Source organism: Myxine glutinosa, chromosome 1 (genome assembly GCF_964187855.1).
Source record: "Myxine glutinosa chromosome 1, kmMyxGlut1.1, whole genome shotgun sequence".
NCBI lineage: Eukaryota > Metazoa > Chordata > Myxini > Myxiniformes > Myxinidae > Myxine > Myxine glutinosa.
In genome coordinates, this window is record NC_136261.1 from 441,844,416 (window position 1) to 441,858,625 (window position 14,210).

Below are 14,210 nucleotides of genomic sequence, written 5' to 3' on the forward strand. Positions count from 1 at the left end.
TCTAACCCCTTTTGCATCCCTTCCATTTGATTCTCTTGGGTGGCCATTCTGTTTTCTACCCCCATTAACCCCTCCTGTATTTCCCCTAATCTAATGTCTAATCCCTCACCGGTACCCCTCGCTTCGTCCCTCATTACCCCCATTTGGTTTCCCATTACCCCCATTTGGCCCTCCAATCGCTCACCCTGAGCCTCCATACTGTTTTTCAAACCTCCAATTTGGTCTCCCATTTGTCCCATAAGGGCCCCTCTCATTCTGTTTTCCATTTCTTCATTATTCTTGTCCATAAGGGCCTTCATTTGCATAAAAAAGGTTCAAATCCACCAACGGCGCTACTACGGTTGCGGGCGTGGTCGCCGGGGATATGTGCGAGGCGCCATTTTGCGCGCCCGCAACGTCGGGCGCAACGACGCTATTTTGTGCGTCTGCTACCCTCGCTGCTTCGCTCTCCTCCTGTTCCTCAATTTGGTCCTGGATCGACCCTGCCTCACTCTCCCCTACCGGACCCCAGCCGACTTGGTCTGCCATAGCGTGACTTTCAAAATTCGGGTTTTTATATTTTGTAAAACACAATCAAATTTCGCCTTTATAATTTCGAGCGCGTAAACGCGCTCCGGATCGAATTCTACTTCCCAAAATTTGGGCCTAACAAATTTAGTCCCAGGTCCGAATCCGACACTCTTGACACCAATTGTTACAGACGCGGTGTGGATGTTGGTTTACCGAGCGGTTTGGTATGACCACGTCTGCACAGTTTACCCGATTACACCCGAACGTTGACTAAGTCACGCTACGCTAAATCAATTGAGGAAAAGGACACAACGGCTGGGATAAATGCCCTACGACACCAAGGGTACAGTTCTCGGAGGTTATAATTATAATGTTGCGGAAGGTTCAGACTACAGGGACAAGAGGGACAGCACAGAAAGGTGGGCACTTATTCGCGGTCTTATGTTAGCCCCAGACAGACCACAGATAAACGGCACAAAGCTGACTCACACAGGGATTGATGGCAAGGAAGGGCAGGTAGTTGGTGGCTCAAGGTGCACCTTGGCTCCGGGGCAGAATCCACACGGTCCGGTCCAGAGATGCGGGGAGGATTGCAGCGCTCAGGGGGTGGCGTCTTCTCTTCTCCAAGCTGGGGGCGCATCTCACGTCACGTCCGGAAGTCGCTCCGTATATCCGGCGGGGAGTGACACGCCCTCGGCTCGTTAGCTCCGCCCCAGATGGAATCGGCCCGTTGCTTCTTATTGGGTGCGGGGGGGGGGGGGTTACCGGGGCTCCGCCTTTGATGAGGAGCTGACCGGCAGCCCCTGCGTGGTAACCCCATCGGCGCACATGGGCAATGGCGGCTAACCGAGCCGGAGTGAGGACGCACACTCCCCGCGCCGTCGCCGCGCCGCCCCCCTCTGCCGTTGTAGTTGTTGTTGTAGTTGTTGTTGCAGTTGTTGTTGCAGGAAGAGATGCGGGGAGATATGGGGAGGTCCTAAACTTGCTAACAGGTGCCATACAATCACATTCTGGTGCAACGAAGTGTCAGAATTAATGGAAACGAGTCCTTAACTGACATAGACTAAGAATAACTAGCAAGATGTCCTATAGTTGTCTACGTGAGATGCGGTGAACCTGGGCACGACATTTAATGGGGGAAATAGGGGAAGGTCGGCTCTACTGGGTGTTGTTTACAGACAATGGGACTAGGGAATGGGGGATTGGGGATAGTTGGGGAGCATTGGGGAAATAGGGGAATATTTACAAGCGGATATGGAGGCCAAATTCCATATCCGCAACAATATGTAGATATTACTGACAGGAAAATAGTGATAATAGAATACTGAGAAAGGCAAAAATGGTCAAAACAAAAGTCCTAGCCAAAACCACACGATACGCTAATGAAGCAATTTCATGATTCCAGGACAGGCGTATCAGAGTATCATGCAATGTTGTACATGGAAGGCTTTCATGGAGCTTCCAATGACCAAAAGAAACGAGAAAAAGAACTTAAATTACAAATATTCTCAATGTTTTTAAATGCATATTTGGCCATCTCATTCAGCTAGATCACAAAGCTTAGGAATCCCACAGCAAACGCAGGCAATTGTACATTTGACATTGGCTAATTTGCATGGACAGCGAAGTCGACAACGTCCTTTTTGGCATTTACATGACGTCACGATAATGTGGGGTTTGGGAGCCTTTGTCATTGTGATTGCAAACAAGGACCCATTCTCAATTTTTCGTTCCAAATTTTGTTGGGTCTGGTAAAATCGGATTTATTTCTGTTTCTCGTTTGAATGAAATGAATGATCGTTTTAAGGCCATTTTCCCCGCCAGAGCAGGGGTTAGCCTTGCAGGCCCCATGACAATCATGGTTCCCTGTTTTGAGGCAATGTTTTTATGGCCGGATGCCCTTCCTGGCACCAACCCTTAGTCGCCTCTTACGATGCACAGGGATACGGTGTTCCTATTCTAAACTGGGGTACACACCGGGATCATTCATCCCAGCAAGCTGGTACTCAATTTGCCGACCTCGGAAGGATGACAGGCTGAGTCAACCCCCCTGGTGTTAATTCAGCGATCGACCGGGATTCAAACCCAGGATCCTAGGATCCCAAGCCGGCACCCTAACCGCTAAGCCAACACCAGGCTCGTTTACAAACAGCTATTTGATGCAGTGCCCGAAGAGGATGTAGCTGAAATGCATCCTCTGTAGCTGGCAGTGAACGAATGTCTCCTTTTTTTGTCGTAAACAAATGACATCTCAGTTCATCCAGTGTGCCATTGAACTCCTTTTTGCCATACAAAGCGTAGAAATATTTCTGAGCTGACTGAATTACGCTTGGTTTTGCTTCCAAATCCTCTCCAGGATTAGCATATTCTTCCAAGGGACCGAGGCAATCTGTGCATGCAAGTGCCACGTTAAGAGCCCGTTTTTACCAATGTCGAACGGGTAACTGACTGTGTCGCACCCTGTGAGTATATACGCAGCAAGTATCATTGCAGTGATATTCAGATTGGGAAAGGTTGATTGCAGGTAATCAGAAATTCTGTGGCAAGGCAAGAACACATCTGCAGATGATGTAGTTTTGTGAAGCCAAATTTCCTTCAAACCAGATGTATGGGTAATATGGTAGATACCCATGACAATGATGTCTGTGTCATTTGCCTGTACCACAATTCTTTTAACTTTCTGTTCATTCGCTATATATGCAGCATGGGCAAAAATGAGAGTATCTGCTTCTTCATGGCCTGAACCTGATAGGGATGGAACTTCCTGGGCCGATTCTCTGGTCAGCATCATTGCTATTTCTGTGAATCCCCCAATGACAATTTGACATCCTTCAGGGATCCGATTCGTTTCATGACACCATGACTGAGAGAGGTACTTCAAAAGGTTCTCCTTGTTTTCTTTTTTTCCAATGTAGTTTTTCCATTTTGGCACAGGTATGGACGGGTGTGGGATGAATGTCCTCTTTTTCCTTTTGATTGTGATTCCTTTTGCCTCTTTCTCGCCTGCATCTTTCTTCCTGTTTTAGGCTGTTGTGAGGGCTGGTATCATATCTATCTCCTAATATGTGTATCGTTTTACATCCTTTTGGCCTCATGCTAATTATCCTATCAAGATATTTTTGCTGAAGCTGGGTGAAGTCTGCACAACCCATGTCCTGAAATCGCTGGACAAATAACATCATGTCCACTATCATGGCACTTTCCTGATCTGTAGATGGTAAATCGTCTAGTTCTTTCCAGTCTTTACCCATTGATGATTTGAATGCTGTGATATAATCAGCCTTGTTTCCTTTGCGCATTGCATACCCACAAGGATGGTCGTCATCTTGGTCGAATAGGGAACTTGGGTAACTGTCCCATTCATGGGCAAAGGCATCCATTTACTGTGATTCATCGAGGTTTTGATTGTGATTTTGATGTGATTCATCGTCCGCAATCAACACCAGGTCATCTGCATACAACAACTCCCATGGTAAACCCTCCTTTACGTTCTGAGCCAGCACCTCCATCACAGCTACAAATAGTAGTGGACTTCGTACCGACCCCTGATGCACTCCCACCTTCACCTCAAACTCACCACTGTTCCCGTCCTTCATCCTTACAGCTGTGCGCGCTCTTTTGTACATTGCCATCACCACTCTGATCAACCATTCCTCCACGCCCAACTTCCTCAATACCCCTATCACTACTTCACATGGAACCCTATCGAATGCTTTCTCCAGATCGACAAACCCAAGAAACAACTTCTTCCTCTTCTCCATGTACTTCTCCTGCAACTGCCTCACAATAAAAAGCACGTCTGTCGTTCCTCTTCCTGGCATAAATCCAAACTGCATTTCGTCAATCTTCACTGTCTTCCTTATCCTCCTCTCCAACACCCTTTCCAATACCTTCATTCCATGCTCCAATAACTTTATCGCTCGATACGAGCGACAGTCCAAAGGGTCACCTTTCCCCTTGTATAGAGGGACGAGGGTACTCATTTCCCAATCCACTGGAATGCGGCCTTCTTTCACCACCAGATTGCAGATCTCTGTCATTCTCTGCACACCCCAATTTCCCGCTGCCTTCAACATATCTCCCACAACTCCCGTCGGCCCTCCCGCTTTTCTACTCTTCATTGCTTTTATCGCTTCCTCAACTTCCTTCTCGGTTATCTTCTCTGCCGGTCCTAAAACTGGGTTACTCGCTATGTTGCCATCCCATTCAATCTCTGCATTCAACAGTATTTCCATATATCTCTTCCATCTTCATTTAATTCCATCTTGGATCTTGGTCCACAACGATTTGTCCCAATTCAGCCTTCAAGCAACTCACCTCCATCACATCACACCTCTTTCGCTATCTGCTTTGCAATCGTGAATCCCGCTCTCTGACCCTCTTCCAAATCCAAGCGTTCTCCAAACATTTTCCCATATGCCTCCTTCGCCTTTGCTACCTTTCTTTGCAGCCTTATTGGCTGCCTTATAGCTTTCATGCTCTGCCTTTTCTGCCCCGTATCCTTCGCCTTCTGCCACTCCTTGAACTTCTTCCTCTTCTCGTCAATCTTCTTTCCAACTTCATCATCCCACCACCATGTTTCCGAGTGCCTCGGTGGTCCTTTTGTCCATGCACATACCTCACCAACGGCTCCCAACAGACTATCTTTCATTGATATCCAACCATTTTCAAGCTCAACCACATCATCCTCAACCATACTCAGCCTCTCTTTTAATGCCTCCCTCACTGTCACCTATTTCAACCCACACCTTCATTCTCGGCTGGTACTTCATCCGCCGAGCTCTCCTCGCACCTTTCACCCTTATGTCACAGACAACCAAGTGGTGCTGTGAAACAGCCTCCTCCCCTGGGATCACCTTTGTGTCAACTTCGTAACAACCAAATTCACATCACTCATTCTTATTAATTCTCAATTTCCGTTTCCTTTTCCCAATTCACTAATTTGCATGTGATTTCACTTTTGATTTTTTTTTCTTTTTCCAGCCAGCTCACTGGCCATTCGTTAAACAGTTTCTCTTGAACCAACTCATGCCTGGCTGAATTGAAACAGGCATTCAACCTTTTCAAACAAAACAAATATTTAAATCTATCTATCACACTACACATTCTCATTCACCCATATCTCTACCACACCATTCAAGAGACGCACACAGCCACACACACACCAAAAACTCACTCTTGCACTTGATACAACTCACGAAAAAACGACAGCTACAACTCCATACCCATTTAAAAATACATCTCCCAATTAATTTTTACAAATACAAAATACAGGGAAAACACAAATAAAAATACACAGTCTTCCCGTTCAATGTACAATGCACTTGACCAAATGTCAAACCCCACTGCACCCTACATACTCAGGCTAGGGCTACAGCAAGGACACCGGACCACAACCCCAACTCTTTTGCAGAAAGAGGGAGTTTGTAGCACAGGTCAACAACATCGCGACTAACTGCGGACACTAACTGGGATTTCGCCTGATCAAGGCCCGGTTCCCTCTTTTAACTGAATCAGCCATGACATTCAACTGCCACACATTAAACATATAGCCACAATTTCAATCTATAAATACAGCCACAATTTACATTAAACACAATCAACACAAATGCAAATACAAGTAACAACAACCCTAATGAACATAACACTCGGGTATCAAAATGAGCAATCAGTTCATTGGATACGTTACAAGGTGACAGGAGTGAGGGGGGGAGAGAGCACAGTTCATGCTCTGCTCTCCTCTATCCAGATCATCTCAGTCAGAACAAAGTCACGGTCGCCATCTTTGTTGAGGAATTTAGACCTGAAGTAATTGATGAATCAAGAATTCAATGTCCAAACCTTTTGTCAGAAGAAGGATTGACAGATTTTTAATTCCCGAGGAGGATCTCACTTTTATTTACAAGAAGATACACAGTAAGAAACAATAAACACATTCCTAACCAAGAATAACACACTGCAAATCAAGAAGAACACACTGCAAATCAAGAAGAGCACATTGCAAGATACACAACAAAATCCTAAGTCAAAGTCGTAAAGTGAAATTCCTGGTACAGTGGAGATGTACATCAAAGAAAACGTCATAAAGACACAACAAATACACCAACATATGCAGGATACAATATCAACATACAGTATTTACATCCAAGTGGAATCTTGCAGCTGAAACTCACAACGTCTTTTTATACCAGCTCGAAACAAAAGAAATAAATTGGGAGGGGCAAGTGAAGGGAGGAGCGAATATGGGATTGGTCGCATGAATAAAAAGGGGAAGTGAGTAGAAGGATTGGGTTGAAACCAAATATGGGTGGGAGGGATAGAGAAATGGGGAAATGCAATTTGATAGGTCAAGTGAAATGTTGGGTTGGGCAGACTTCCGGCTGAGTGAGTTAGATGAGGTCTGCATATTAAAATATCCTTGATGAGGAACATCCGTTCTTCCTTTGTTCGCACCAGACTCTGCGCAGCCAAAACTCCCCCAATTATGCTTGGAGACTCTAAGGACATATGAAAGTCATTCACTGGCTATCTCAATGTAAAGCTTTTTCAAACCTTGGAAGAAATAAGTGGATATATCTTTTACTCATCATATTTCATAATAGAAATTTAGAAATACCGAATAAGTTTTTCAAGCACATGAGGTTATAATTTCAAACCTGCATGCTATCCGTAATTCATTCATCTTTAACATTATTCTTTCACAGGATTTTAGCATAACTATCCTGATAATTCTGTAGATGTCTATAATTTTAATTATTGCCTTTGAAAAATAATTCCCGGGAACTCCTGACAGTTTTTTTTTAAACTCAATATGCCGGAGATAGCTGCCCTACTGAAGCAAACTTGTATGCAATAAGGAAGTCCCTATCCAATTTACCAATGCATCAATCCACAGGCACCTATCCCCGAATGTTTTTCTATATGGCTCTTTTAAAAAAACAAGACTGCATACAATCTTTTGATAGTTCCATACACAATTTTCAAGACTAAAAACCAGTCATAAGATGAACTTGCATGCGAAGCAAGTGGTTAGAAAGAAAGGTGCATGTGGATCCCGTCCCCACAGGTCACGTACACATTATTTCACCTTAATTGAAAGCAAACATTTAAAATGCAGAGCATTGTGAAGATGGAGATTCGTTTTTATCAAACACAATGGAAGTTGTAAACCAGTTAAGTATTTTACCTTGAAAACAATATTTTTATATAACTTACTTATTGAAGTCAGTAAAAAACATTTTAGATATCTATTTGAGTATATTTTAAAGACATAACATAATGAGATTTTCTGAATCATAATTCGACATTGTACAGAATAAATTTCTCATTTGGGAAGACCTAATCCAACCCTATATTTCAAAGCGCCATATCTAACTATATCACCCTTAGTCATAAAGAAATAACGACAGTACCTTTGTTAAAACTATACCAAAATGATTTACCATTCTGTGGTTTTACACTTTCCCTGTCAAATAAATTTGGTCAGGGTGCCAGCGATAATTCGCCGACGCTCCCTCCTTTTTCAGCAAACACCGTAAAATAATTGTTTTGCTTTTTAATTTCCAGACTTCTGAATGGAATTTATATGCAAACACTCTCTATTTTACCACTAAACATGCATTAAAAAAAAAAGTGTAGTATAAAAAATGTATAAACTTATATGTATCACGGTAAATAGTTTAAATTTCTCGCTGTTGTGATGGCGACATAAAAAAAAAACCATTCTACCCAATGCCAGAGATAACTCGCCTACTGAAGACAAATTTTAACTATTTCATGGAAATCATAAAAAAAAACTTGTTCACTAGGTGAGTAGGACCAAAACACACGATTTTGACCAGGTGATGCCTGGAAAAAATTACTCGGTTCACAGATAAATTTTACACTTCCACAATACCATAGGAGGAGAGTTTGGTGAGCAGAGCAGGGTGGCAGACCGTATCGAAGCGACGAGATATGTCAAGGAAGACTGCTCTAATTTTCTGTTTGACATTGAGGACCTCCATCCATTGTTGAGAGAGCACAAGCAGTATGTAGAGAGTAGAGTGACCTGGTCTGAATCCAAATTGATGATCAGAGATCAAGCCATTGGAGAAGAGGAAGGATTTGATATCTGAAGCAATGATGGATTCTATGACTTTGCTGATAATTGGGAGCATGCTGATTGGTCTGTCGTTGCAAGGATCTGTTTTTGCACATTTTTTGTGCAAAGCGGTAATGTTGGCTGATTTCCAAGCTGATGGCAGATGACCTTGAGCAAAAGAGACGGTGAAAAGAACAGAGAGAGGGTGTGAAAGAGTGGAAGAACAGGATTTTAGCACCCGTGGGCTGATGCCGTCTGGTCCAGTTGCAGAATCAGAGTCGAGGATTGGCAAAAACTTCTCCACCTTGTCATGAGAGAAGGACACAGAGTCCAGGAGCAGCTGGTAATGACTGGGTACGGTGGGTACAGAGAGAGATGGGTTTGGGACACAAGATTTTGAGGCAAACATCGAGTTGAGGCGTTCAGCTTTTTCACGTGCGGAGTCAGCTGTGTAGCCGTTTGAGGTAAGGGAGGGGATGGAGGGGGAACAAACACCAGAAACAGATTTGCCATGACGCCACCAGGATTTGGAAGAAGTCTGTGTTTCCACTGAGCTGGAAGCAGGCTTTTGTCGTCCCTGTCTTTAAAGGCCCCGGTGAGTAATCAGATCCTTCTCACTCTTGGCCTGTTAGCCTGCTACCCATTATCAGCAACGTATTATCCTTGATATCCTTGATACAATTCTTGATAAAACATCCTTGATAAATCAATTCATTATATTATCATTGATATGTTATCCTTGGATAACTCTTGATAAAACAACAATTCATGACTCATCTAGAAACCCAAAACCCTCTAACATGATGTCCAGTATAGCTTGAGATGGTCAAGGTCTTCTGGTGATGTGCTATCCCTAATCACTGAACATGTGAATGGGGTTTTGGATCATTGTGGAAAAGCCAGGGTTGTTGCTCTCGACGTCTCAAAGGCTGAAATCATATGGCATTTCTGGAGAATTGCTTGGTACAATCTCTGACTTCCTTGCAAATCGTCAAATCTCTGTGGTGCATGAGGGACAGTAATCCCCTGTGCATTATATGAATGTTAGTGTTCCTCAGGGATGCTGATGTTAGCGGAAGGGGATTGTGGGAGAGATGGCCGGGACACCATCTTCATGGTGTTGGAGATATGCTGGTGGATCTGTCCCTGAAATATACGGTCTTGTTCATGACGATCAGTGCCATTGTTTAGCATTTTTTGAGTGACACAACATTTGCTCAGGAAATTGGCAGAATTTCTGATTTCCTCACCGGCGCCATTTTTGGCTTTACCAGGAAAACCGTCCCTTCCATGGCCGAGGTGGTTGTCATCCTTTCATACCTACCTGCTTGCAATGAATCTGCAAAATGCGGAGGATTCGCAGAGATGGCCTTTGCTGATACACTGCCCGGGCATGGAGGGTCAATGCATTTTCTTGACGCTGGGTCCTGCACCCACCTATGCAGCAGCCAATGCCGTGCTTGCTGCGCATTTCGGAGCCACTCGGAGCACCCTCATTCAATGGTTCAAATTCAGACAAGGCCAGAGGCCCAGTGAGTCAATTCTCCAATACATTTATGAGGGGAGCTGTTATTCCCCTCCCCCTTTGTTATTCTTGCTGCTCTACCAATTACCAAGCATAACCAATTATATGTTTTGTTTTGACTGATTGCTGTATTCTTTTAACATACTTAGTCCTTTCTTGTGCATTGAGGATGTGTGATACCCTAATAAGGAGTTCTGTGCTTGTGAGCTCTTGCCCTGTGTTGGCATTAATCCCTTGTTCCCCTCTTTAGCCTTGGTTGCAGTTGTTATCTCTCAGCCTCCCACCACAAGACTTTGCCAATATCCTGTAGGCTGACACATTTATGAGTGTCCACTCCCTTTGTACTTTCCCAACCCAAGTCTCTATACAGAAAGTTGTAAACATGTTGCCACATATTGCTGACCTTCTTCCTATCTGAGCTTACCCATGAGTAGCCTTGGATGAACTTCCTTTACTTCCTTTAACTAACTGAACAACAGGATGGGACGATGGTGGGGGGACCAATGAGCCCATTCTTTCTCTGTATCTTGTGAGCTAAAGCCACACCCTATATTCTTTATATATAGCAAGTTTAAATCGAATTATTTCAGAGCATCTTGTTGTAGTGTTGGTCATTTTTGTGTGAGCTTCCTGTGACATCCTGCTTGTGTAATTTCCGCAAGCTTGTGTAATCGAGTTCCAATAAATATATCCGTTGCTCCTTTCTCTGAGTCCTCTGAGTCCCAAGTTCTAAGTTCGGAACCAACATTTATACATTGTGAGAATTAGCACTTCCTTATAAATTTTGTGCACTTCACGATGAGGTGATTAGAGATCAACTGATTGAGAAAACATTGTGTGTACAAGTGAGGGAGAGATTTTTACTCGAATCTGATGACCTAACCTTGACTCAACCCATAAAGATAGCCAGTCAAGTGGAAGCAGCTTACCAGTGTGCACAAAAACTTATCAGAACACTCACCTGCGACAGCTACAGACTGCGCAGTTCAGGGAATTCGGCAAACTCTCACACCAGATGCCACTGAGCTCACAGTACAACATACGCAGCAGCACCCCCACACGTTCTACACTGCATTGCTGAAACTGTGGGTCCACTAGGCACGAGTCCAGGGCTGCTAATTGCCCTCCCCGAGGCCAACGGTGCAGAAATTGTGGAAAATTTAACCACTTTGCCAGGTGATGTCACTCCACCTCAACACAAGCAACCGTTCAACCACAGACCTCGTATACTGTACCAGCCAAAATCTATTCTGTCCTATCAACTTCGTCAAATTTTAAAACGTGTTGTCTTTCTCAATGACATGTGCATACCTCTGCTCCCAGACACAGGTGCCAAGGTGTCTCTTCTGAATTTGGAAATATACAGACGATATTTTTCTGACATGACCCTGCAACGGTCATCTCCCACCCTCACTGGTTACAGACATGCCAAAATTGGCATCATGGTCATATAACAGCTGTCAGTATGTCATGGTGTCCAGTCTCTTTTGGTTCACGAGTTTTCAAGTGACCACTATATTCGTCATGTGTGTGTCTGTGTGTGTGTCTGCCTGTCCGCAGCATAACTACCCGATGATATCATCCGATCTTGATGAAACTTGGGTGGTAGGTTGATATCATGATCGAGTTGGGTCCTGCCTAGAGTGGGCGTATTGCGCCAATTGTGGGTAAAGCCACGCCCGAAAAATATGTCTTTTTAGGGGTAATCAATTTCAAGCTACATCTTCTCCGAGGGGTTTGGAGGAATCTGACAAGGGTTTCGATATTTGGTCTGGCCAATGTCATGTCTCGCCCCACGGAGCTCGATTTTTCATTTTTATTTTTATCTTTATTTTTTTCATTATTATTATTTTATTTTTTTCATTTCATTTTTCATTGAATTTTTGGTATTGTGTAGCTAACTAACCTCATGACTGTTTAAACATTATTTTCTATCTCATTTTTAGTTCAGTAACCTTCGTTTTGACATTTCCTGGCCTGTTTCGGTTATAGTCAGTCCTTTGTCATTGAATGCCGCTCGCTTGTGAACCATCATCGTCTCCTGACTTGTTTAAGTTTACATTCTACATTACAAAAAATGGTGATAATTTAATGGGCCTCGACCTGTTTGCTTCTTTTGGGTCTTCCTTGATGGAATATAGTGGCACGGCCATATTGCAAGTGTCCTCCCCCTGGCGGCAAACAATGGCCTGCACGCTTTGATGGTTTAGGCATCCTCTCTGCATTTGTTGACCAACCAAAAGTAAATCCTGCTGTGGTTCCGGTTATTCAGCCACTACGCCGCATTCCTCTTGCCTTGTGGGACCAGGTCGCGACTAAATTGAATGTCCTCTTGGAGTCTGGCATAATAGAGCCTATCAATGCACCCCCTTGGATTTCCAACCTCGTTATAGCAAATAAAAAGTCCAGGGACATCGAGTTTGTGTAGACTTGCGTGCGGTGAACATAGAAATTATTCCTGACAAATATCTGCTTCCAACAGCTGAAGACCTGTTTCTATGGCTCTACGGTCTTTTGGAAGTTGGACTTATGCCAAGGTTATCGCCAAGTTCCCCTTGCTTCAGACAGGAGGGACCTTACGGCTTTTGTGACTCATACCGGAGTTTTTTGTTTCACCCGCATGCCGTTTGGCTTATGCTACACACCCAGCTGTTTTCAAAAGATTATGTCATCCATCTTCGCTGGCATCCCAGGCATGTCCTTGGACTTAAATGACAAAGTGGTACACGGTCCCAACACCTCAGCACATGATGAACGCTTGGTCCAAGTGCTCGAAAAACGTGCTAAGCACAACTTAAAACTGAATGGCAACAAATGTGTTTTTGCGGTACCCGAAATAGAGTTTGTGGAATTTAAGCTGTCACCTCATGGGATTTCCCTTCTCCAGTCCAATGTGGAAGTGATTCACTGCATCCCTGAGCCTCAGTCTGTTTCTCAGCTGGCCTCCTTTTTGGACATGGCGGCCTACGACATCCGGATCTTGCCACAGTACTCAGCCATCACTGCACCATTATGTAAGTTTCTTTGGAAGGAAGCCTCCTGGAATTGGACCTCATCCTGTCAAGCAGCCATATACAGGTTGAAAGCTCAGCTCACTACAGCCCCTCTCCTTGCTCATTTTGACATCAACAGTGCCACATTGGTCACCTGTGATGCTTCAACAACGGCGTTGGGGGCTCTTTTGTCCCAGGTGCAGGGTGGCGTGGAGAAACCCATCGCTTTTGCATCCCGTGCCTCGAGTCCCATGGAGCAAAAATATTGAGAGAGAGAGACAGAGACAGAGACAGAGACAGAGACAGAGACAGAGAGACACTGACTTTTTTATTACAAAAAAATACAAGCCAGTCGGTGAAGATACTATTCAATACAGGCACAATAATCAAAAATACAGAAAAGAAAAAGAGATAATGACAGGAAATCAAAACAGTACAATGAACTAGAAAAGAAAAACAACAACAGAAAAACCGACCACACACTGATTCAATCCAAACAAACCTACAAATATATCATTAATTCATTCTCCTGCACCATGCAGATCCCATCAAAACACCAGATGTTCATAAACTCATCAATACATTTCTTTCTTTCAGAATCACAAAATTCAAGTTTGAGTCTTGCAGATATCAAGGCATTAAAAAAGCACAAGACATCACATTGCCCAATCGGCTTTCCTTTCAGTTTTTCCTTCCTCGATAAATAAATTGCCATTTTCGCCGTGGCCACTAAAAACAAAAACAACATATGTACATGTTCTTTCATATCATTGAAACCAAAAATAAATGATCGCAGAGAAAAAGCGATCTTCATTTTTCCAGCCATGTTGTTCAGCCATTGAAATAAAGGCACAAGCCTTGCACAATCAACGTACGCATGGAACACATCCTCTGTGTAAACACAGAACTGGCAACACGTAGATGTGGGCGCGAAATGACTCACTAATTTATTAGACGGAATGATCCAGTGTATCATTCGCCACTGGAGATCACCTGTCCTTTTGCTTACCAGCTTACTGTATATTGATTCCCATGCAGGCTCAGATGGGAGTCCTTCCGGCATTAGCCCTTTCCACCTGGCCACTCCATTTAACGGTGA

At 43.8% G+C, this 14,210-nt stretch overlaps 2 protein-coding genes across 5 annotated transcripts in view; one reads left to right on the forward strand and one right to left on the reverse strand.

Moving 5' to 3' along the window:
• The window catches only part of LOC137418230 (E3 ubiquitin/ISG15 ligase TRIM25-like), a 1,962,167-nt gene that overhangs the window by 483,149 nt on the left and 1,464,808 nt on the right, over nucleotides 1–14,210 (reverse strand). The gene's annotated exons all lie outside the window — the stretch shown is intronic.
• The window catches only part of LOC137417887 (uncharacterized), a 71,884-nt gene that overhangs the window by 47,126 nt on the left and 10,548 nt on the right, over nucleotides 1–14,210 (forward strand). Inside the window, exon 4 of one of the 2 annotated variants that reach the window (XM_078770772.1) lies at nucleotides 9,868–10,125. The exons of the other annotated variant lie outside the window; for it this stretch is intronic. Within the exon in view, the coding sequence (XP_078626898.1) occupies nucleotides 9,868–10,125 (258 nt within the window). The remainder of the gene's footprint in view (nucleotides 1–9,867; nucleotides 10,126–14,210) is intronic. 2 annotated transcript variants of the gene reach the window in all.